This window comes from Phaseolus vulgaris, chromosome 5, assembly GCF_051622355.1.
Source record: "Phaseolus vulgaris cultivar YP4 chromosome 5, ASM5162235v1, whole genome shotgun sequence".
Lineage (NCBI taxonomy): Eukaryota > Viridiplantae > Streptophyta > Magnoliopsida > Fabales > Fabaceae > Phaseolus > Phaseolus vulgaris.
In genome coordinates this window covers 3263297-3288012 of record NC_143502.1, presented here as the reverse complement: position 1 = coordinate 3288012, position 24716 = coordinate 3263297, and the positions used below count along the sequence as shown (strand labels likewise).

The 24716-nt window shown below is 26.4% G+C and overlaps 1 protein-coding gene across 1 annotated transcript; it reads right to left on the bottom strand.

Moving 5' to 3' along the window:
* Nucleotides 1-18330: 18330 nt before the first annotated feature.
* Nucleotides 18331-22683, bottom strand: LOC137834853 (protein IQ-DOMAIN 11). The gene is made up of 5 exons (XM_068643074.1): nt 20837-22683; nt 20404-20760; nt 19688-19906; nt 19375-19506; nt 18331-19068 (listed from the first exon to the last, which is right to left on the bottom strand). The coding sequence occupies exons 1-5, from the start codon at nt 20906-20908 to the stop codon at nt 18496-18498; spliced, it is 1353 nt and encodes a 450-aa protein (XP_068499175.1). The 5' UTR covers nt 20909-22683; the 3' UTR covers nt 18331-18495.
* Between the last annotated feature and the right edge of the window lie 2033 nt (nt 22684-24716).

Below are 24716 nucleotides of genomic sequence, written 5' to 3'. Positions count from 1 at the left end.
TGTAACGGCGCTTTTTTTTAGAAAAAGCTACAGACCCCTCCCCCCATGCCATTTTCTCTTCTCTCTCTCTCTCTCTCTCTCTTAATTTCTCTCCCAATCTTCATCTATTTTAGAATCTGATCATACCACGCTGTAGCAGAGGAGTTAAGGAACATTTCTACCCGATCAAATTTTCAAACAGAGTAAGTTCATTTTTACTCTAAATATCCTTTGTTCTCTGTTTTTCCTTAGGATTTAGTCATCAATCTTGGTGGGGTCAGTTGAGAAGTTTAATCCTCTCAACTTATTATATTATATACTGAAATTTTGTTCTATTTGGATAATTTGCATTAGGCCCGTAAATCTTGAAGCTTATCCAAACGGCGGGGAATAAAATTCTAAAAGTTGCTTGGAAAGCAAGCAATTGAGGTAAGGGAAGCTAAATTTAATTTTTTATAGCACCCTAGGATAGAAGATCTGAATGCGGAAGGGACGTGGTCCCAATATTCAATTTTTCTTGCAGGGATGTTGTGTGTTATATATATTGGGTTGTTTGTTTATATATTATTTAAATTTGTAAAAATATCACATTTTGATGGTTTAATATTTAAGTGTTGTTTTTTTTATTTTAATTACGTTTTTGAATGTTGTGGATCGTGTTTGGAATGATATTGTATGACGGGATGGTATGGAATTGAATTCATACATTTGGGATAATGTATGAACTGATGTTTGCTGTGTATTAAGTATTGATGTCTATGTGGTAACAGAGATCTCCGAGCTTCACTGATGATCTAAGTCACATAGACTAAGATATCAGGTGGTGAGAAGCTGATGAGGGAGTTCATGCACACCGTGACATATGAGATGCACGGCTTGGGTTGTATTGAACTTACCCTGATCCTTTCTGTTGGATTCGCTGGTAATCTTTGGATCAGGTGTTAGTCTCTGGTAGGACTTACTTAATACGGGTCTTCCGGAAGATGTTGTTTGTTGAATATTCTGGATATGTAGATCCATGTGAGATCTATGTGATTGTTTTATTGTTGAGATTTGAAGAAGATTGAATAATTTGATAAATTGATCATGTAACTTGGTTTTCTCTTTTGATTTAATTGTGTATATTATAAAATTCTATTTTCACTAGCTTACCCTTGCTTTTCTTGTTGTGTTTGAACTGCGATGACTGTACTACGTACACGAGCAGATGATCTTACAGGTGTCTGAGGATCAGAAGAGTTTTAAGGCGTTGATTTTGAAACTTATATTGTAAATATTTGTATTTCTATATGTCATAATCACGTACTAGAAATATTTTGAAAAACGGTAAGCTTGTATAGAAATATGTAGAACCGGTATTGTAATAGTTATATGTAAATTATGGGGTGCTACAATCGAAATTAAACCCAGTTTATCTCATAATGTTCAAGGTTACTTGACTAAAATATTAGTAATTAAAGAATGAAATCTAATAAATTTCCATCAAATATAATAGAATGTAATACTAGAAATCGATAAAAATTTATTTTAAATATTTATTTTATAAAATTAAGTTATATTTAAATTATAATTCTTAAAATGGTATAAATATAGAGATAAAACAAAACGCAAACCTATAACTAAAGTAAAAGAAAGATGAAATCAACAGAAATTATAAGATAAAGTTAATTTGTTAGATATTCATCGACATTTAATAATTTTATTAGATATTAATTTTTTTTAATAATGGTTAAGTAGGTTGAATCTGACTCGTAAAGGATAGATTAACTTTGTATCCTTTTCTTAATAATTTTTTTATTAAATTTTTTTAATTAAATATGTTTTATTAGATCAATATTTTAAGAAATAATATAAATTTCATTTTACTTAGTTATTCTTTTCTATATTTATTAAAAACATTAAACGTAACCTTTATTTCTTTTAATGTGACTACGACTTTTATCATTTAACAACATTCCTTCAAAAGTATAGAAACATTCTGATTATTTTGATATTTATTCTATTAAAGCAGTTATTTATATATAGAAGTTATTTTGATACATATAGAAGTTTTTCTTGTATAATAATTATATTTTATTGAAATTTAATAAAGGTATTATGTTTTACAAATACATAACTAATGCATATTATTATAAAATTGTTGATTGAAAATTATTAACATTACATTTCTCAAATATAATATACATCGAGTTAATTCTAGATAATATTTATGTATCCATAAAACACGTGAGGACTAACATATATGTTCTAGCAATAATATTGTTACATAAATTATATATGTTCAAATAGTTAAGTATATAAAATATGACTAAGAAATCATATCACCTTATTATAAAATATCAATTTTTTAATCATTACTACAATTGAAATAGTATAAGAAAAAAATGTTATGCATTTCCTTTTTTTTATCAAATTTATAATAAACAAACACGTTAAATAATTTGGTTACGTACATTGTACAAAATAATGGATTTATTAATTTTTTATTAAACACAAGTAAATATATATTTTCAATAATAAAAGAGAATAACTTTCACTATTATTATTTCTCATTGTATACATCTGAATCTACATAAATCGACAAGACAATATCAAAATCCTATCCCATAATCTTAATAAAACTGTATTCTTGAAGTACAATAAAAATAAAACATACAAAATTAAACTCACAATAAATACTTAATTAAAATTAATATTCAAGCATTAAAATCAGTAAAATAAATATAATTAATTTCCTAAAATATATATTTAAATTAAATTAGCTTTAATATTTACCATCTGTATAGGTTAAATGTTACATTCACTGCATATATAAATCATTAGAAGAAAATAATAAATAAATTATTAAATTGTATATATTATATTAATTATATTAATATTTTTCCTTATTAAAATATATTTTATTGACTAAATATTATTAAGAGTAAGAAAATATTACAATATTTTTTCTATAAATTTATGTTTAGATTTTTTGAAATATCACAAGTGAGATTTGATCTTTTGCACAATATTTAGATCCTTAGAGAGAATTCTAAGAAGAGTCATGGGGAAAATTGAGATAAAAACTATTGGAGTTATACTCATTGTCATGATTCTATTGAGTTTTACGCAAGCCCAATTAAATGGCAAACCTGATAATGCATTTTTTTGCAAAGCGAGGTGTTTTCTCAAATGTACTGGGGAAAGATTTCCTAAACCAAATTGTTTGGAAGATTGTGAATCACATTGTAGTGCATTCCTCTCTAATACGGTTGATAATTGCATTACTAGTTGTCACTTAATGAAGTTCGTTGCCATCAATATCGGTATGTAACATCAAAATATTTACTTATTTTCACGATTTTATAATTTTCCTCTATATTTGATTTTATTAATTATTATTTTTTTCATGATTTTGATAATTGACTTTGCTTTGTTATAATTTTGACCATTGAATTTACTTGCTTCTCAGGTGCTCGTGATCTTATGAACAACGTGATGAATACTTGCTTGAAAGAGTGTGAGAAAAAGTTATAATTTGTAACCAGAATTTGTCATTCTTAGAAGAAATATTATTCCTACAGACTTATGAGAAATACATCTTATTCAATAAATAATATATGTTATTTATTTTAACAAAAAATTCTAACTACTTCCCTCCATATTTTTATGTTCCTTTTTTTATTGTTACTAGTTGTGTATTAATAATATTTTTTTTTAAACATTATGGTAAAATTCTATTAAGGAAGACAATTAGAAAACATTCTTAATAGGAAGTGATATGTAAATTGTGTGAGACGGATGATAAGATATTAATATGTATCTCGATGTATAAAATTAGGATAAGCTTACAAAAATTAATTAACTTATACTTTTTGAATACACAAAAAAATAAATTTAAATAAATGAATATATAAGTCAATGTATTGTCTAAATTGGTGAATCAAATGAAGTCTCATAGACATACAATTGATGATTGAATATTTGTTAGTGAAATTTTTAATAGTTTAGTTGAACATTTCGATCAACACTGGTAGTTATAGAGAAAAAAATTAAGAACTTCTCAACCATGATTGTTCAAGGATTGACATGATACTTAGATCCTATGAACAAAAATTGTTGTATGGTGTTGAAAAGTAAATAAGAAGTGTGTTTGAATTTAAAACTTTAACATAATCTAAAATAAGATTCAATAAATATTGTTGAGTCTTATAAAGGTGACAGATTTAGAAGATGTGGAGAAAGAGGGAAAAAACCGCGTGGAAAAGGAAGAAGCTAATAGGAAACAATGAGAGTTTCAACAAATGGTGTGAAATTTGTAAGAAGAACAATCATGAAATAGAAAATTGTTGGAATAAGAGTAGACCATTATGTTATAATTGCAAAAGATGTTTAAAGGTTTGTCACTTTGGCAATCATCAACATAATTAATTTGCTGAAGCAAAAAATGGTGAAGAGAATTGTTCTTTGCTTGTTAAAAGAAAACTCTATATAACTCTTTTATTTCAAAATCATTTTACACTCGATCAAACATAAGTTTTTGAAAACTTTTTTACTATTGAGAGAGAGTCCAAATAAATTTAAAAATTGTTTGTGAAGCTTTCTTTGTGAAAATGTGAGATCAATATATAGCATGATTAAAGAGAAACACATATTTACTTGGTTTCTCTCTCTCTTTTATTAAAATAAAATATATTTTAAAAAATAAAATATATGAATGTTATGAAAATTATAAGAAAAATAAATATTCTAAAGAATGCAGTAAAGTTTGTCAGTGAAGTTTCTCCTCTGAGAATGCAATTATTCTCTATGAAATCAGATTTATATTTTTTTTTTTAAAATGTCGTAAGATTTATCATTAACTTCATAATATATAATGTACAATTATAATTATTACTTTATAATGGACAATATGATATATTAAAATAAATAAATAATAAAATATAAATTTAATCATATTTAAGTTAATATAATCAACACTCTTTTCTAAATAAAATAAAACAAATTAGTGTTACTTTAGGAAAAAAATATAAAAAAATTTAACCTCTCCTTTATTAAAATAAAATATATTTTAAAAAAATAAAAAATATATGAATGTTATTAAAAGTATAAGAAAAAAAATATCTATTTTAAGAATACAAGAGTTTGAATAACCTTTAACATGATTTATAATGAGATAATTAAACTTTTTTTAAAAATAAATTATAAAAAGAAACATGATTTTCTTTAAAAAAATAAGAGAAAGTGATGTTATTTTAGGTTCCTTAGATGGATCATCATGTTGATCAACACTAAAATTATACTTCTTCTTCACATTACTCAAAGGTTCATGTTCAACAATTATTTTCTTTTAGAAGTTTCAAAAATTTATTTTAAGAACTCACCAAAATAACCTTGGATAATAAGTATTTCAAAAGTATTTACATATATTTTATGATTGATGGTAGTTGGTTTATATAATTCTTAATTTTTTTGTTACAAGCTCATACTTAAAAAAACCTGAGTTATTTTGTTTTACTTTTTGATATGTGTATATTTTATGTGCAATTTTAGTTATAGTTATAATTGTTAATATTTAATTCTCATAATTTTAAAATATTTTAAATTAAGGTCTTTATTTTAAAATGCATCCAATAATTATTTCACTGTGAAAGTGTGCAGTAACAAAGCTAACTTTTCCTTACAATATGTTCTTGCAATCTTTGAAACCCTCGTAGCGCAAAACACACATGACTTTGAAGCCCACATCTGACAAATAATACAATTATTTAGGATATATAAAACAATAATAAACAATTGTTGTCGAGCTAGGTAATAATTTAATTTTAAAAAAATCTAATTATCTCATTATTGTAACACCCCATAATTTACATATAACTATTACAATAAAAGATCATCTGCTCGTGTAGTACTTTCATACTTAACGTACCATCAACAACAACTCATACATTATCCCAAATGTATGACATCAATTTCATAATTTAGCTTCCCTTACCTCAATTGCTTGCTTTCCAAGCAACTTCTAGAATTTTATTCCCCACAGTCTGGATAAGCTTCAAGATTTACGGGCCTAATGCAAGTTATCCAAACAGAACAAAAATGAACTTACTCTGTTTGAAAATCTGATTGGGTAGAAATGTTCCTTAACTCCTCTGCTACAACATGGTATGATCAGATTCTAAAATAGATGAGGTATGAAGTGAGAAATTAAGAGAGAAGAGAGAGGAGAGAAGTTGGTAGAGAGAGAAAGTGATTTGGAAGAAAGAAAAGAATGGTGGGGATGGGGTCTGTTGCTTTTTAAAAAAAAAAAGCGTCGTTACAATTATAATCTTATATTCTTAAAATAGATATTAATTTTTCTTATACTTTTAATAACATTCATATATTTTTATTTTTTTAAATATATTTTATTTTAATAAATGAGAGGTTACATTTTTTATTATTTTTTTAATAAAGTAACACTAATTTATCTTATTTTATTTAAAAAAAAGTGTTGATTATATTAACTTAAATATGATTATATTTATATTTTATTATTTATTTATATCATCTTGGCCATGATAAAGTAATAATTATAGTTGTGCATTATATATTATGAAGTTAATGAGAAACTTTACTACTTTTTTTAAACAAAATTGATAAACTTAATTTTATATTGACTTTTCAACACCATACAACAATTTTTTTCATAGGATCTAAGTATCATGTCAATCCTTAGACAGTCATGGTTGAAAAGTTTTTAATTTTTTTTTCTATATAACTTGATCAACTAAATTATTACAAATTTCCCTAACAATTATTCAATCCTCAATTGTATGTACGTGAGACTTCATTTGATCCACCAATTTAGACAATACATTGAATTATTTATTCATTTATTTAAATTTATTTTTTTGTGTATTTAAAAAGTATAAATTAATTAAATTTGTTATACTTACCCTAATTTTATACATCGAAATACATATTAATCTCTTATTATCCGTATCACACCATTTACATCTCCTAAGAATGTTTTCTAATTATCTTCCTTAATAGAATTTGATGATAATGTTTTAAAAATAATAATTTATTAATACACAACTAGTAACAATAAAAAAGGAACATAAAAATATGGAGGGAAGTAGTTAGGAATTTTTTTAAAATATATAACAAATATTATTTATTGAATAAGATGTATTCCTCATAATTGTGTAGGAATAATATTTCTTCTAAGAATGAAAAAATCTTGTTACAAATTATAACTTTTTCTCACACTCTTTCAAGCAAGTATTCACCACGTTGTTCACAAGATCACGAGCACCTGAGAAGCAAGTAAATTCAATGGTCAAAATCATAACAAAGCAAAGTCAATTATCAAAATCATGAAAAACAATAATTAATAAAATCAAATATAGAGAAAAATTATAAAATCGTGAAAATAAGTAAATATTTTGATGTTACATACCGATATTGATGGCAATTGACTTCATTAAGTGACAACTAGTAATGCAATTATCAACCGTATTAGAGAGGAATGCACTACAGTGTGATTCACAATCTTGCATACAATTTGGTTTAGGAAATCTTTCCTCATTACATTTGAGAAAACACTTCACTTTGCAAAAAAATGGAGTATCAGGTTTGCCACTTAATTGGGCTTGTGTAAAATTCAATAGAATCGTGACAATGAGTATAACTCCAATAGTTTTTATCTCAATTTTCCCCATGACTCTTCTTGAATTCTCTCTAAGGATCTAAATTTTGTGCAAAAGATCAAATCTCACTTGTGATATTTCAAGAAATCTAAACATAAATTTATAGAAAAAATATTGTAATATTTTCTTACTCTTGAAAATATTTAGTTAATCAAATATATTTTAATAAGGAAAAATACTAATATAATTAATATATTATACACAAGTTAATAATTTATTTATTATTTTTTTCTAATGATTTACATATATTAAAGCTAATTTAATTTAAATATATAATTTAGGTAATTTATGATATTTATTTTACTGATTTAATTCTTTAATATTAGTTTTAATTAAGTATTTATTGTGAGTTTAATTTTGTATGTTTTATTTTTATTGTACATCAGGAATACAACTCTTTTTTTTAAGATTATGGGATAGGATTTTGATATTGTCTTGTCCATTTATGTAGATTCATATGTATACAATGAGAAATAATAATAAGTGAAAATTATTCTCTTTTATTATTGAAAATATACATTTAATTGTTTTAAAAAAAATAATAAATCAATATTACGTACAATGTAACCAAATTATTTAATGTGTTTGTTTATTATAAATTTGATAAAAAAAAGTTAATGCATAATATTTTTTCTTATACTATTTCGATTGTAGTAATGATTAAAAAATTGACATTTTATAATAAGGTGAACATATATAATTTTTGTAACAATATTATGGGTAGAAGGATCATTATTCTTATTGAAGACTAAATTTTATGGAGGAATTCATGTTAGTCCTCACATGTTCAAGTTTATGAATACAAAAATATTATCTAAAATTATTTCGATGCATATTATATTTGAAAAATGTAATGTTAATAATTTTCAACCATCAATTTTATAATAATATACATTAGTTATGTATTTGTAAAACATAATACCTTTATTAAATTTCAATTAAATATAATTATTATACAACAAAAACTTCTATATGAATAATAAAAATATTTAAACTGATTTATTTTTTTAGCATATAAATAACTAGTTTAATAGAATAAATATCAAAATAATGGGGATGTTTCTTTGAAGGAATTTTGTTAAATGCCAAAGTTGTAGTCACATTAAAAGAAATAAAGGTTACATTTAATTTTTTTAATAAATATAGAATTTAATAATTAAATAAAAGGAAATTTATATTATTTCTTAAAATATTGATCTAATAAAAATTATTTAATTAAATAAATTTAATAAAAAAACTTTAAGAAAAGGATACTAACTCAATCTATCGTTTACGAGTCAGATTCAAGTTACTTCTATATTAAAAAAAAGTAATATCTAATAAAATTATTAAATGTCGATGAATATCTAACCAATTAACTTTATCTAATAATTTCTGTTGAATTCATCTTTCTTTTGCTTTAGTGAAATTTCTAATATTACATTCTATTATATTTTTATTACATTTAATGGATTTAGAAATCATAAATTGAATGAAAACATGACAAATGACATTTTTTTTTAATAAATGTGAGGTTAAATTTTTTTAATAAAGTAACACTAATTTGTCTTATTTTATTTTAGAATATGTGTTGATTATATTAACTTAAATATAATTATATTAATATTTTATTATTTATTTACTTTAATATATCATCATGTCCATAATAAAGTAATAATTATAATTGTATATTATATATTATGAAGTTAATGACAAATTTGAATGCATATTTTTTTAAAAATAAAATTGATAAATCTAAGTTTAAAAAGAATGGTTGTGTTTTTATAAATCTAAATACTCACTTATGCATAGATAATTTATCTACTATCCAATTAGATAATTTATTTAGAATTCAAATAGTTAGAATATCTAGATGTGCATGATAACTGATTTGATTATAACTAATTAAACAACTAGATAGTTTTAAATTTATCTTTGAATATTTTAACCTAAATCAAAAAGTCTATAAATACATATTGATTTATTAGGAAGTACTCACTTAATCTTTTCATATAATTATACTCTTAAATTTCTCAAATTCTTATTGACTTAAGTATTAGAAAATCTTTTATAGGTACATTTTCACTCAGTATTTCTCAATAGCTCGGTGACCATTCTTTAGAGGACCCAACTTGACTTCCCTCTAAGCCCCACTTGTTCCATATTAACCTCTCTTTTTCTTTGATTAAGTTCTTCTTGTACTTCATACTTTATAAATGGTATAAAATTATACTATGTATTAAACTTTATCCCTTTCTAAAAATAAAATTTATCCTTATTTTTAATATATTTTATATTGTTAATTTACACTACAAAAAAAAATAGTTTTAACGGGGTTTATTTTTATATCATCTAGGGTTAAAACCTCTATAAGTCATTTATTCCAAGTTGTCGTTTCCCCTGCTAAACTATCTCTGGGGAAAGTGTTCCCCGAGGTTAGGTTTTTTTAAACCTTAGAAAAAGTTTTTCACAACTCCTGTTAAATACCATGGGTTTAAGAACCTTCATAAAATACCAATAGTTTCAATAAAATACCGTGGATTTAAAAACCTTTGTTAAATACCGCGAATTTAAACAATTGGATTCTTTATCCGAAGAACTTTACCAGTATGAGTATTAATACCAAAAAACTAATTTATTAATACACAACTAGTAACAATAAAAAAGGAACATAAAAATATGGAGGGAAGTAGTTAGGAATTTTTTTAAAAATAAATAACATATATTATTTATGAATAACATGTATTTCTCATAATTGTGTAGGAATAATATTTCTTCTAACAATGAAATATTCTTGTTACAAATTATAACTTTTTCTCACACTCTTTCAAGCAAATATTCACCACGTTGTTCATAAGATCACGTGCACCTAAGAAGCAAGTAAGTTCAATGGTCAAAATCATAACAAAGCAAACTCAATTATCAAAATCATGAAAAAATAATAATTAATAAAATCAAATATAGAGAAAAATTATAAAATCGTGAAAATAAGTAAATATTTGGATGTTACATACCGATATTGATGGCAATGGATTTCATTAAGTGACAACTAGTAATACAATTATCAGTCGTATTAGAGAGTAATGCACTACAGTGTGATTCACAATCTTGCATACAATTTGGTTTAGGAAATCTTTCCTCATTACATTTGAGAAAACACTTCACTTTGCAAAAAAATGCAGTATCAGGTTTGCCATTTAATTGGGCTTGAGTAAAACAAAATAGAATCATGACAATGAGTATAACTCCAATAGTTTTTATCTCAATTTTCCCCATGACTCTTCTTGAATTCTCTCTAAGGATCTAAATTTTGTGCTAAAGATCAAATCTCACTTGTGATATTTCAAGAAATCTAAACATAAATTTATAGAAAAAATATTGTAATATTTTCTTACTCTTGAAAATAATTAGTTAATAAAAAAAATTAATAAGGAAAAATACTAATATAATTAATATAATATATACAAGTTAATAATTTATTTATTATTATGATTTATATATGTAATGAATGTAACATTTAACCTAAACAGATTGTAAATATTAAAGCTAATTTAATTTAAATATATATTTAGGAAATTTATTATATTTATTGTACTGATTTTAATTCTTTAATATTAGTTTTAATTAATTATTTATTGTGAGTTTAACTTTGTATGTTTTATTTTTATGGTACATCAGGAATACAATTTTATTAAGATTATGGGATAGGATTTTGATATTGTCTTATCCATTTATGTAGATTCAGATGTATACAATGAGAAATAACAATAAATGAAAATTATTGTTTTTTATTATTGAAAATATATATTTACTTGTGTTTAATAAAAAATTAATAAATCCATTATTACGTACAATGTAACCAAATTATTTATTTAATGGGTTTGTTTATTATAAATTTGATAAAAAGGAAAATGCATAACATTTTTTCTTATACTATTTCAATGGTAGTAATATTAAAAAATTGATATTTTATAATAAGGTGATATGATTTCTTAATCATATTTTCTTAATCATATTTTATATACTTAACTAGGTGAACATATATAATTTTTGTAACAATATTATTGGTAGAAGTATCATTAGTCTTATTGAAGACTAAATTTTATGGAGGAACTCATGTTCGTCTTCACATATTCATGTTTATGGATACAAAAATATTATCTAGAATTATCTCGATGCATGTAATGTTAATAATTTTCAACCATCAATTTTATAATAATATACATTAGTTATGTATTTGTAAAACATAATACCTTTATTAAATTTCAATAAAATATAATTATTATACAACAAAAACTTCTATATGAATAATAAAAATATTTAAACTGCTTTATTCTTTTAACATATAAATAACTGGTTTAATAGAATAAGTATCAAAATAATCGGGATGCTTCTATATTTTTGAAGGAATTTTGTTAAATGCCAAAGTTGTAGTCACATTAAAAGAAATAAAGGTTACGTTTAATTCTTTTAATAAATATAGAATATAATAACTAAATAAAAAGAAATTTATATTATTTCTTAAAATACTGATCTAATAAAAAATATTTAATTAAATAAATTTAATAAAAAAAATCCTTAAGAAAAAGGATATCAAGTCAATCAATCCTTTACTAGTCAGATTCAACCTACTTTTATATTAAATAAGAGTAATATCTAATAAAATTATTAGATAAAATTATTAAATGTCGATGAATATCTAACCAAATAACTTTATCTAATAATTTATGTTGAATTCATCTTTCTTTTGCTTTAGTTATAGGTTTGTGTTTTGTTTTATCTCTATATTTATACCATTTCAAGAAATAGAATTTAAATATAATTTAATTTTATAAAATACTTTTTTAAAATATATTTTTATTTTTAGTTAGCGTGAAATTTCTAATATTACATTCTATTATATTTTTATTATATTTGATGGATTTAGAAATCATAAATTGAATGAAAACAAAACAAATGGTATTTTTTTTAATAAATGTGAGGTTAAATTTTTTTAATAAAGTAACACTAATTTGTCTTATTTTATTTTAAAATATGTGTTTATGATATTAACTTAAATATAATTATATTCATATTTTATTATTTATTTACTTTAATATATCATCATGTCCATAATAAAGTAATAATTATAATTGTATATTATATATTATGAAGTTAATGACAAATTTTACTGCATATTTTTCTGAAATAAAATTGAAAAATCTAAAAAATAGTTGTGTTTTGTTATGTCTAAATGCTAACTTCTTATCCATATTATATAACTTTGAGGTATTTAGAGATATGTTACCCCGTTCAAGATATGCATATATAATTTATCTACAATTCAAATAGTTAGAATATCTAGATATACATGATAATTGATTTGATTATAACTAATTAAATGACTAGATAGTTCTAAATTTATCTTTGAATATTTTAACCTAAACCAAAAAGTCTATAATACATATTGATTCCTTAGGAAGTACTCACTTAATCTTCTCATATAATCATACTCTTAAATTTCTTTAATTCTTATTGACTTAAGTATTAGAAAATCTTTTGTAGGTGCATCCTCATTCAGTATTTCTCAATAGTTCGGTGACCATTATTTAGAGGATCCAACTTGACTTCCCTCTAAGCCCTACTTATTCCACTTTGAATGATTCACACTTCTTCTTGCTAAGAACATCCACTAATTTTACTTAAGTAAATTTTAATGAAATTAATGTTTATAATATAAGCATTCAAGCTAACTAAATCTCCTCATTATCAATATTTATGCAATTATGTATAATAATAAATTTTGTACTTAATTAATTAAATCATATATAATCATATTATTTTGTCAATAATAATATAATTATATATATTATGATTTTAGTAACAAACTTTATAACATATTTTTCTAAATAATGGAAATAAATAGATAAATATAATTGAATTAAATCTAGATTATTAAAAAGAATAAATATAACTAACAACAACGTTTGTTTTACAAAATTATATAAAATAATAATCAATAATTTACATCCAACATTTATCTAATCTCATACCTATTAAAAAAATATTATATTAGTCAATGATTTGAGAAATTCTACAAATACAAATAAAAACATATAATCAAAATTCATCAAATCATAGAATAAATAATTAAAAGTACATATTTTATTAGTCAATGATTTTTTTTTTTATCTTTTCTCTCCATATTAACCTCACTTTTGCTTTGATTATGTTCTTATTGTACTTCATACTTTATAAATGATATAAAATTATACTATTTATTAAACTTTATCCCTTTTTAGAAATAAATTTTATCCTTATTTTTAATATATTTTATATTGTTAATTTACACTACAATAAAAAATGATTTTAACGAGAGTTTATTTTTACATCATCTAGGATCAAAACCTCTATTAAGTCATTTATCCAGAGTTGCAGTTTCCCCTGCTAAACCATCCTAGGGAAAAGTGTTCTTGGGTTTTTCTTAAACCTCATAAAAAGTTTTTCACAACCTCTGTTAAATACCATTGTTTTAAGAACCTCTGTAAAATACCAATAGTTTCAAAACCTCCGTTAAATATCGTGGATTTAAAAACTTCCGTAAAATACCATGTGTCTAAGAACCTTCGTAAAATACCATGACTTTCAAACTTACCGTAAAATGACTTGTTGTCTGAAATAACTTTCAATCCCATTTTCCATCATCTCTAACGATCCTCTTTCTCTTCCACCGTAGACACACTACTATATGACATAGACTCGATGGTCGCCGACGGCAATCCTAGCAAGAAATTACAATTCACTCACACTTATATTTATTATATCTAAGGAGAAGAAACATTAAATAGGACATTATTATTGTTTTTTACATCACCTTAGTGTCCCAACTCGAGGCACAATTCACCGTAAAAAGAAAAATGATTTTTCTTTTAAATGAAGAGGAAGTGATGTTATTTTAGGTTCTTTGGATGGATCCATCACATGTTGATCAACACTAAAATTATACTTCTTCTCCACATTTTTCAAAGCCTCATCTTCAACCATTATTTTCTTGAGATCTCTTAGAAGTTGCATGAGAAAAACCCTATTATGACTTATTGTTTTCATGACTCCTATTAAGTCCGAATTTAGTTGATTTCTTTAAAATGTTTAATTAGTTTTTAAACGTAATAATTTATGGTAATTATGACTTTTATGTTTAAGTTAATATTATCAGTTCAATCACTCAATGTTTTGAATTTAGACTAAATCATAAATTGCACTAGATTGTTTTAAATTGTCTTAGCTAATTTCATAAATTCATACACTTATAGAAATCTAAATGCTGTTTTACCTTTTATTTATTTATTTTCTAAGGAATGTTGAGTTTCCAACTGAAAATATATGACATAATATTAAATAATATATAGATATGACATAATATTAAATAAATAGTTTATTATATATTTTAAAATAAATAAATATAAATATATGACATAATATTAAATAATTAAATAAAATATTATTATTTATTAAGCTAGAAACTTATATGTTGTTAATATATAGATATTTGAACTTTGCAAAAGAATACATTTAATTGAGGAAGTGTGAAAAATAGTTTAAAAAAATAGTTTAAACCTGTCTTCAAAATGCATTCTCTCTAATTTTTTTTTAAATGTGAAACGTATAAAAAATAACTTTATGTTAGCAACACTGAATTAGAAATATGAGATATTTAATTAACCGTTAATACACGTATTTATTCAATTTTGTTGCTAAATGTTGCGTTTATTCAATACGGTCTTTTTTTTTCTAAATATCAAAAGAAGAATATAATTTTAAAATATGTTAATTGTAGTTAAATATCATTATATGAACTATTATTGAATTTAATTATACATTAAAAATCTAAATGATTTTACGCTATTGTTTAAATGGGTATTTATTTAAGATGGTTAACTTCTCAATAAATTTAAAGCAATATATATTTAAAATATTTTTAATTAATTAATTCCATAAAAAATATACTGAAATAGCATAAAATATAAACTCAAATAACTAAATTGAAAGAAAGTGATTTTAACCATCATACTTAAACAAGATCACTTTTAAGAGCTTTTGTTATACATAGTGAAAGTACTTTTACAATTTTTTTTCTTATTTAATATATTTGGTTAAAGTTGAATCGTAGTATTGTTTTTAAAATAGTACACTACTACAAGAAAATCATGAAATAGAAACCAAATTTTAGAAACTAAAAATATTTTTTTACTATAGTCACTAAATTAGAGACTATTTTAGAGACTAAAATAATTTGGTTTCTAAATTAGTTTTTATTATTGTTAAATGATTTTTAAATTGGTATTTAATTATCAACCAAGGTTTTTGCTATCAAATTTAGAATCTAAATAATTGGTAGCTAGATACCAATTTTAAAAATATTTAACAATAATATAAACTACTTTAAAAACCAAATTCTTTTTAATATCTAAAATAGTCTCTAATTTAGTCACTATAGCAACTAATTTTTTTTTTCTAAAAATTGGTTTTTATTTCATGATTTTCTTGATAAACTACTTTTGATAAATTTAAAACATAATTTGTGCTAAAAACTCAATTTTATTCTAAATTTTAATTATAATACATTAATTATAATTATTTATTTGTTTTTATATAAAATATAAAATAAAATTGTAAAATTTAGTGAAATAATTTATTTATTGTAATTTTTGAAAGTGTCATTAACTAGAAACAATCTATGTAAAGAAGATGACTAGGTTGACTGCATCTCACCAACCTTGCATACTATGTCGGCAGGTTTAGGACACTCTGACATTAAACACGTGTTTCATATCTAAAACAAAAACCAAAAAATCTATTTTTAATCACTTAATAAAAGGTTTAAGATAAAATTTAAATAATAATTTAAAAATTATTTATCATCAATAAAAATTAATTTAGATATTAATAATTTTTTTAATTTATAAAATAATATCCAAATTAATTAATATAATAACTAATTATTTAAAAAAAATATTTAATGATTTTATTTTAATAGTGTAAGTATTATTCTTTAATGTATAAGTATATGTGAGTCATGCATTATTAGCATAGACATCCTAGTTATCTATCTACATAAGCTTTTGAAAAAAAATTAACTCTTTTAAAAATAATTTTTGAACTAAAGAAGAAGATATTAATGCCTCAATTTTTAGAAAGATATAAACAAAATAATGAATTATCACTAATAATAAATAATTGATTAACTTTGTTTCTAAAAAATATAAGTTAGTTTTCTCTTTAGTTTCATATATAAAGAATCAATTTGAATTTACCACTTTCATTTTGGCAAAAATATATTTTTAAGAATAATGTAAGATTCTAATGGAAAACTTTTTGAACAATATTTGAAGAAGGGTTTTCTTCTTAAGATGCTTTCACAAGCTTTTTTTAGATAATTTGTTTTTTCTCTTAATTTTTTAAATTCTATGACATCTCAAGTTACATATTTCAATTTTTTTTCGACATCTAGTGTGGTGGGTTAGAATAATAGGTTTCTAAATTAGGTATTTCTAAGAAATTTTAGGGTTTAGGGTTAAATTCATGTCATTTGTTTTATGAAATTGTTGGTCAGAAACCGTATTTCTTATAAAAACCGTAACATGAGTTTTGAAAACTTCTTTTTCTATCATGGTTGCTTTTGAATTCTCATAACACAGAACTAGTGATTCTATTTCATAGCGTAATCTTAAGGTACTCCGAACCTTGAACAAACCACAAGAACATAGATAGTACATTTGTCTATTTGTCTGATAAAAAATCATAACTTAAAGTTTGGAAACTCTTTTCTCCATCATTCTTGCTTATGGGCTTACATAGAACATAATAATAGTGATTCAAGCTCATGGCACATTTTTATGGTTATCAGTTTTTTCTTCAGATTGCAAGAATTCAAGGATCACAAATCTGGTGAGCACTTTTTAAAAAAATTAATTTGAAATCATACAGAACATTTTTACATTTCAATTAAAACCAAATGCAAGTAAGGCTGTGTTTGTCTTCGGGTGATTACTGTTCACCCGGATTGAAAAGGAAATAAATCTGATGTTTGTATCTGGTAGTTAGCGGGGATTAGGGGGAGAAGAAAAGCGAAGAAAGGAAAAAAGGCTTCCCTAATGAGATGAGAAGATTTGGAGAGAAACCTTTTCATTTTACCATATTACCCATCCGTTCACCTAACCTATATGCCATAGCTGCCTATGCTCGTGCCATGCACTCCAATATTTCCGAATAAATAATTTTAATTTAAAAACAATTATAATTCACAAATAATCAATCGAATTAATTTTGTATCAATTTTTAAATGTAAGGACAAATGTGTAAAGTTACATTTTTATCAATTAAAAAAAGTACAATTTCAATCACACCCATCACATCACTCACAAACTTTTATAAATTTTCTCTACACTTTTCACTCTATTTACCTTAATCCAAACATCCTAACTTTCTTTACACTTTCTCTTCAAATCATCTTAAATCCACTCCCTCATTTCCACTCCATAATCCAAACAAAGCCTAAATGAGCATAGTTTTTACGTTTTTCAGCACAGCAACCAGTCAAACTAAAAATGTCATAACTCTTTCATATTTTTTTCAAAAATTCTTGATCATTTTTTAAAGAATTGGATATGGTCATTAGAAGCATTTGATAAGATTGAGTTTTGACTTTAGAGCACACAAGTGATCAACTACTCACTGAAAAAATTAACAACTTTCTGTCACATTCAAGTCCAACTCTCAACCAAAAAAAGAATTAATTTCTACTTACATATATAATATGGCAAACAATTTTCTCTCTTCAAGCTCCCCATGGTACGAGGAACAATGGTAACACAAGCAGTATCTATCATTTGAAGCAACTTTCTTGATCTCTAATTGGCACTGAACAATCTGAGTTAATGCTGAGATCCCTCAATGTCTGACTTAATTTCAGAGGTCTAGGAATGCCCTTTAAGCTAGGAGATCTTTGCTGATTAAGAGAAGTCACAAGTGGTAACTTTTTCTTGCATGGTGAATAGCTATCAGAGTTCATGTCAAAATTCCCTCCTGTCCTTGCTCTTGGGGAGCTTGTTGATCTTGCTTTTGCTTGTGTTGATTTTGTTGCAGCCATATATGTAGGAATTGCAGGTGAGCTTGGGAATGAGTGATTTTCTGCCTCTGAAGTCTGGCTCCTGTGGGGAAATGTGTTCCTTGAAGAAAGTGCTGGAGAATCTAATCCTTCAACCTGATTTTGTATCTGAGTATTTCTTAGCTTTAGTTGTCTCTTTCCACTTTCCTTCCCAGTTCTAGAGTGATGTGAGCTGAAAACTGAGTCTAAATCTTCAAGTTCTTTACTCTTGGAAAGTTGTGTGTCTACCCACTGCTCCATCCAGTACCTCCATCTTCCATTTATCTTATCTCTTTCTGATTCAGCTGACTTCTGAAAGTGTTTTCTTAGTTAGAATAAGAACAATAAGGCCTATTTGGTTTGAGAAATGTTTTCTGTTTTCCTTTCTTCTTTCCACAAATAACTAGAAGAATATCACATTGTTCTCTTTTTTTTCCCCCACTTTGAAGGATTTGTACAGAAAACAGCGAAAATAACAAGATCTTAACTACACTATTTCTTAAGGAAATTGTTGGAAATAGAACAAAATGAAAACATACCTTTCAGTTATTACAAAAATAGAATATGAAGATAGATCATGCTTTCCCAAACTAAAGAAAAACTGGTTTAATAGCTTACTCTGTGGTTAAATGAGTATTCTTTTACTCTTTCTCTCTTAACAACTGCTTCTTTCTTGCTCATGCAAGAGGCATCTACCTCTTCCTTCAACAACATGCTGTCATCCCACCTTCTCTCACTGTTTGAGTCCATCTGACAAATATGAAAGCCATGTTTCAAATTTAAACCGTGCAAGGGATAACAAGTGAGAAAAATATGCTTGTAAGCTTCCATCCACAATAACATGCAGATTATTACATTGGCAGCGAAAATTTACTTTTTTGATGTGATGAGAACATAACTAATGAACAACAAGAACATGTTATCCCTATACCCTTATTATCTTGTCTCTTGAACCTTCTGTATCTTCATGTTCACCACATTCCCATTTTCCTTCAACCATTTGGAGTCTCCTTGCAAAGACATGTGACTGGATACTTACTATGGACTCCAAGCACTTCAGAGTGCACAAAGCTTGGCGTCTCACAGCTCTTCCACGAATGATAGCTTGAAGCTTCACTATTCCCTTCAATGCTCTCAAAGCTTTCCTTGACTGCAACTCTCACCAGTTAGTGAATTGTGTGTAAGAATCTACTAATATGACTTCAGTTACTTATTTTCATCTACCGTAACTTATGTTACTTTTCCCTAATTCTTTCAGATTTCTTTTCCTCTCTTTGGTGTTAACTTGGTAAATATGATCACAAAAATTTTACTCTATTTTCTGTTCAGAAGTTACCTTATTCTCGATTTGGGTAATCACTAATTGGTCAAATTTGTGAATTATGTTACATAAAAAAGTAGTTTCTGTTCCCAAGGTACCTTATTCTAATTTAGGAAATCACTAGTTCGTTGAAGACTTCTAATGAATAAGTATTTACTAACTTCATAACCAAGTTTTAGTTCTGAACATATTTGTGTACCCTTATTTGTATTTGGTTTCTCAAATTTAACTGAAACCGATAAAAGACCACTTAGCTAAGAAAAGTGAACAAGGTGGAAAAAGGATTTAAGCTTCATAAATGTAAATGAGAGAGATTAGAAACTCACTAGGTAACCTCTAAATGCTGTTTGAATTTTGATGGCTGAAGATTCTTCCATCTTCCTCTGGCAGTGGTGTGTGGAATGAGGAGCATCATGCCTAGTTCTGATAGGTTGAAGCTGTTCTTGTTTTTCATTAAGTTGTTGATGAGCTGATTGGAGCCTGACAACCTCGACAGCAACCTGAGCAGCAGTAATGGCAGCTTCAGCAGCAGCAGCTGAAGCAATGGCCACTGTTAAAGCATGCTTGTTGTGTTCTTCTTCAGCTTCACTTAGTCTCGTTTCTTTAGAGAGTGGTGGAGCTGTAATTGAAGGCAATCTCTTGGTCTTAACCCTCCCAAATATCCACACCCTTCTTTTTTCCTTCTGAAAACAGGTTTGTCTCATGAGCAGCACAATCTTGCTTAAAGAGAATTATCAGTCAAATGAGCAGAAAATTTACCTTCGTTGGTGAGGACTGTGCCCCCCATAAAAAGATCTTCTTAATCATGCTAAACCAACCTTTCTTAGCCATTTAACAATATCACATGGAACAACTCCCGTTTCCTTGATCTGAGAGAAATGCTCAAAAGAAACCTCTCTTATACAGCATATATCTTGGTTTTTTGTCTATCTAGTGGCCCCAACTCAGGTTGAACAAGTAGATGGATGAAACGTACAAATTGGCTTGTGAGTAGACACTAAACTGATTTAAGAAATGGACTTGTTGAAACCTAAACATTACACTTGTCCCAAAAAGAAGGAACCATCTGCAGACTTTGTCATAGAATAGAATGGCTTCTCATAGGGGCAAAATAGTTGTTACAAAGACCAAAACATGCACATTAATAAAAACTTTACTTTCAGAGTAATTTTAACACTAATGCACACAATTCAGCATAGTTAAAAAAAAATATGAATGTGATGCAGATATAGTGTGATCCAACATCCACTGTCATACTTACCCATCTTATGAAAACTCTTTGAAAAAGTGCTATAAAACAAAAATAAACTCTTTAAAAAGGTCAAGAATCACCGTTTAAGAGAACTAGGAGCTTGAAAAAAGTGCAGTGTAGTCACTAAAATCAGATGGAATACCTTTGAAATCACCAAACATTCTTTATTATAGTATCAGATACCCAAGAATGAGGAACTTTGGATAGATTTCACAATGGGCACGGATAACAAGATTTTTATATATTATTTTTCCCCAATAGTTAGAAATCACAAGGTTGGAACTTTTGTGAAGTGGATATGATTTTTATGTGGGTGCAACTGCAATCATTTCCCGTTTTTCTTCTTTCTCATGCATGATGAGCTTTCTCTGTTCAAATTGTGGACCCTCAAGAGGAAGTGTTCCACAGCAAAGAAACAGACCCACTTTGCTTTCATTAAGAAAGCCAGTGATTAAATAATAATGAGCAGTTGCTCTCAGCCTTGTGGGCCTCCTCCAAATTTTCCAACTGGCACATGTTCATATGCCTGTTCATTGAAAAATAGTGAAATCACCAAATTATACACCACTCAACTGCTGCAATGTACACAATTTCTACAACATTGTAGTGGAATTCAATTTAGAAACAAAAAAATTAAGAAAACAAACTTTATTGCATGTAATTGATCAAGTTCTTTTGATAAAAAATATTCATTACTATGGTTGGTAAATACTTCATATATTTGTTTATGACAAACAAACAAAAACCATGGCTACAGTTTTGAAAGTGTGTAAAAGTTAAAAATAGTTATTAAAGACCAAGAGTAAAATTCATCAGAAACCAAAAACATGTCTAACTTTAATTTAAAATAACAATGCATCTGTTTTTTCCAGTCAAACATTTTCTAATAAGAAATAATGTTAATTAAAAAAAGTCCTGCATAATGTAAAAGAAATGGCAAACAGCAAGAGGCAGCAACCCTTCATTATAATACTAGGATTGTCAAATTGGTGAAGTATGGTTCAGGGTGGTCTACAAGGATAGCAACTACTATCTGTCAGTTGAAACATAGACCCAATAGTATGGCATTTCCATGAACCAGCTTTGATTTCATATGGCACTGCCCCAAAAGTCAAATCTCTATTATGTATGAACTTGGAAACTAAGTGAATAAAGATGCTCACAACAACTCATCCTGCAAAGGTAGGTAGCAGTCAGATGGGTGCAGAGATATCTGATGAACCATTATATACACACTAATATATAATAAGTAAGGAACAAAGTGAAAGAAGTCTTTAACTCTAAGATTATTATACTATGACAAGAGGGTTGAGAAACGTGTTCTTAAAACATAGCATGGTGACATAATTGAAGTAAAAATTTGGACTTGAATGGTGGGTGTTTAAGATTGGTGTTTGAAGAGTTAAAGAATGTGAGGAAGAGAAGAAAGACAGCTGTAAAAGGAGGGAAAGAGAGGAAATGTGATAATACATTCTCTGAAATCTCATCTTTTGATAAAGATTTCGGGAAGTGAGGGTTCTGGTCGGCTATTTGAAAACCAAAAGCACAGAGTGTGTCACGCAATGGTTTACTTTAAAATGACTTCTCAGGATTGAATCCTTTGAATGAAAAAGATGTTTGTTTGGTTATTAATAGAGTACTGAATCAAGGTTTGGTTAGCTTGGTGAATCAGGGCCTACCCTCAATGATACAATGAACGTTTTAGGGGAAACAAACTTGGACCAAAACTGGGACTATTTATTATTGTACCACTTTTTATCCTATTCAATTGAATTATCCTCAAGAGACAACTATGAGGTTAAACCACCCATCAATAATTATGACAACGTAAGCTTGTCTCTACTGTTTTTCTTTTATTCTTTCTCCAAACAACTTATCCCAACATACAACACTAATATTTCTCTTCACATATTATTTAGTGTAGTACCATGCCCATGAAATCTGGGCAGTTAATAATAGCTTAGAGTAGTGATAATTACTCAAAGTAATCATAAAATTTAGGATGTGTATTATGTTTTTCTTTTGCACAAGCAACAAGACAATTTGCTTGTTGCTTAGCTTCTTGCGTCCATGTCTCCATCTATGTTAACACATATAGTTGTATTATGTTTTGCTCATCTTATCTAGGAAAAGTTGAAGGTTTATTATGCTTCACACACTTGCGCTAAAATTCAAGCTCCAGCTGAAAACTCCTAAACATGAACATTCGATATCTGTCTATCATCTTGCCATAAAGAAAGTGGTGGATTCCCTTGCTGCCACTGGTTTTCCAGTTTCCTCTGAAGATCACATTGACACTATATTGGATGGTCTTCTAGAAGAGTACGATGTTTTTATCACATTTATCACCTCCCATCTTGATCCTTATAACATTGAGGATATTGAAGCTTTGCTTTTAGTCCAAGAAGAAAGATTCGAGAAACACAGGTCTCTTGAACGTCCCTTCATACAAACTAATGTTTCCTCTACCCACTAGTCTTCTTCGCCATCTTCCAACTCTTCTTTTCGTGGTGGTCATGGATCTTTCAGATCATATAACAACAAACAACGCCAATAATCTTTTCGCAACCCACACACTTCTTGGACTAACTCATCTTCTTCTACGTCTTTTGCCCGTGTTCAGTGTCAACTTTGTTTTAAATTTGGCCATACATCTCTCACTTGTTGGACTCGTTATGATAATAAATCGCCTCTATATGTCTCTGTTAATACTATATGTTAGAATTGTAGGCCTAAAACAAGAGGGGTGAATTGTTTTTAAACGTTCTTCACAAACTTTGAAGGTATGGAGAAAGCCAATGAAGAATCAAAGACAAAGGAATGAAAATGCTCAAGTTACAAAACTGTTTTAGTTTATTTCTAGAAAATCAACTGGATGTTTTTGCGATTCAACTGATTGTTTTTATCAGCAGTTTATAAAAATAACTTAAAACAAATATAATTGAGATTAGGGAAAGAGAGAATCACACAAACAGATTTATATTGGTTCACTCTTACACCAAGAGCTACATCCAATCCCTAGAGACCACTGGGTATTCCATTATGTAATTAACCACATATTACAACCACACACACACACCAAAGAAGTGATCTTAAACCCCTAAAAAAAACTCACTTCCTTTGGCAATACAACACACCACAGATCAGAACAACCTTGACTTAGTGAAACACAAATCTTTACAAAAATACAGATCAAGAGAGAATAAGGAATGATCACACCTGATACAGATTCAATCACAAAAGATTACACAGTAGTCTTATTCCACTCTTAGCAAGTTCAATCAAAGTTTGATGTAAATCTTGGAGAAAATTGTTTTCAAAAGATTAATCTCATGTTCTTACTACCAAGAGAGTTAAACAACCTATTTAAACTCCAAAAGGCAGTTA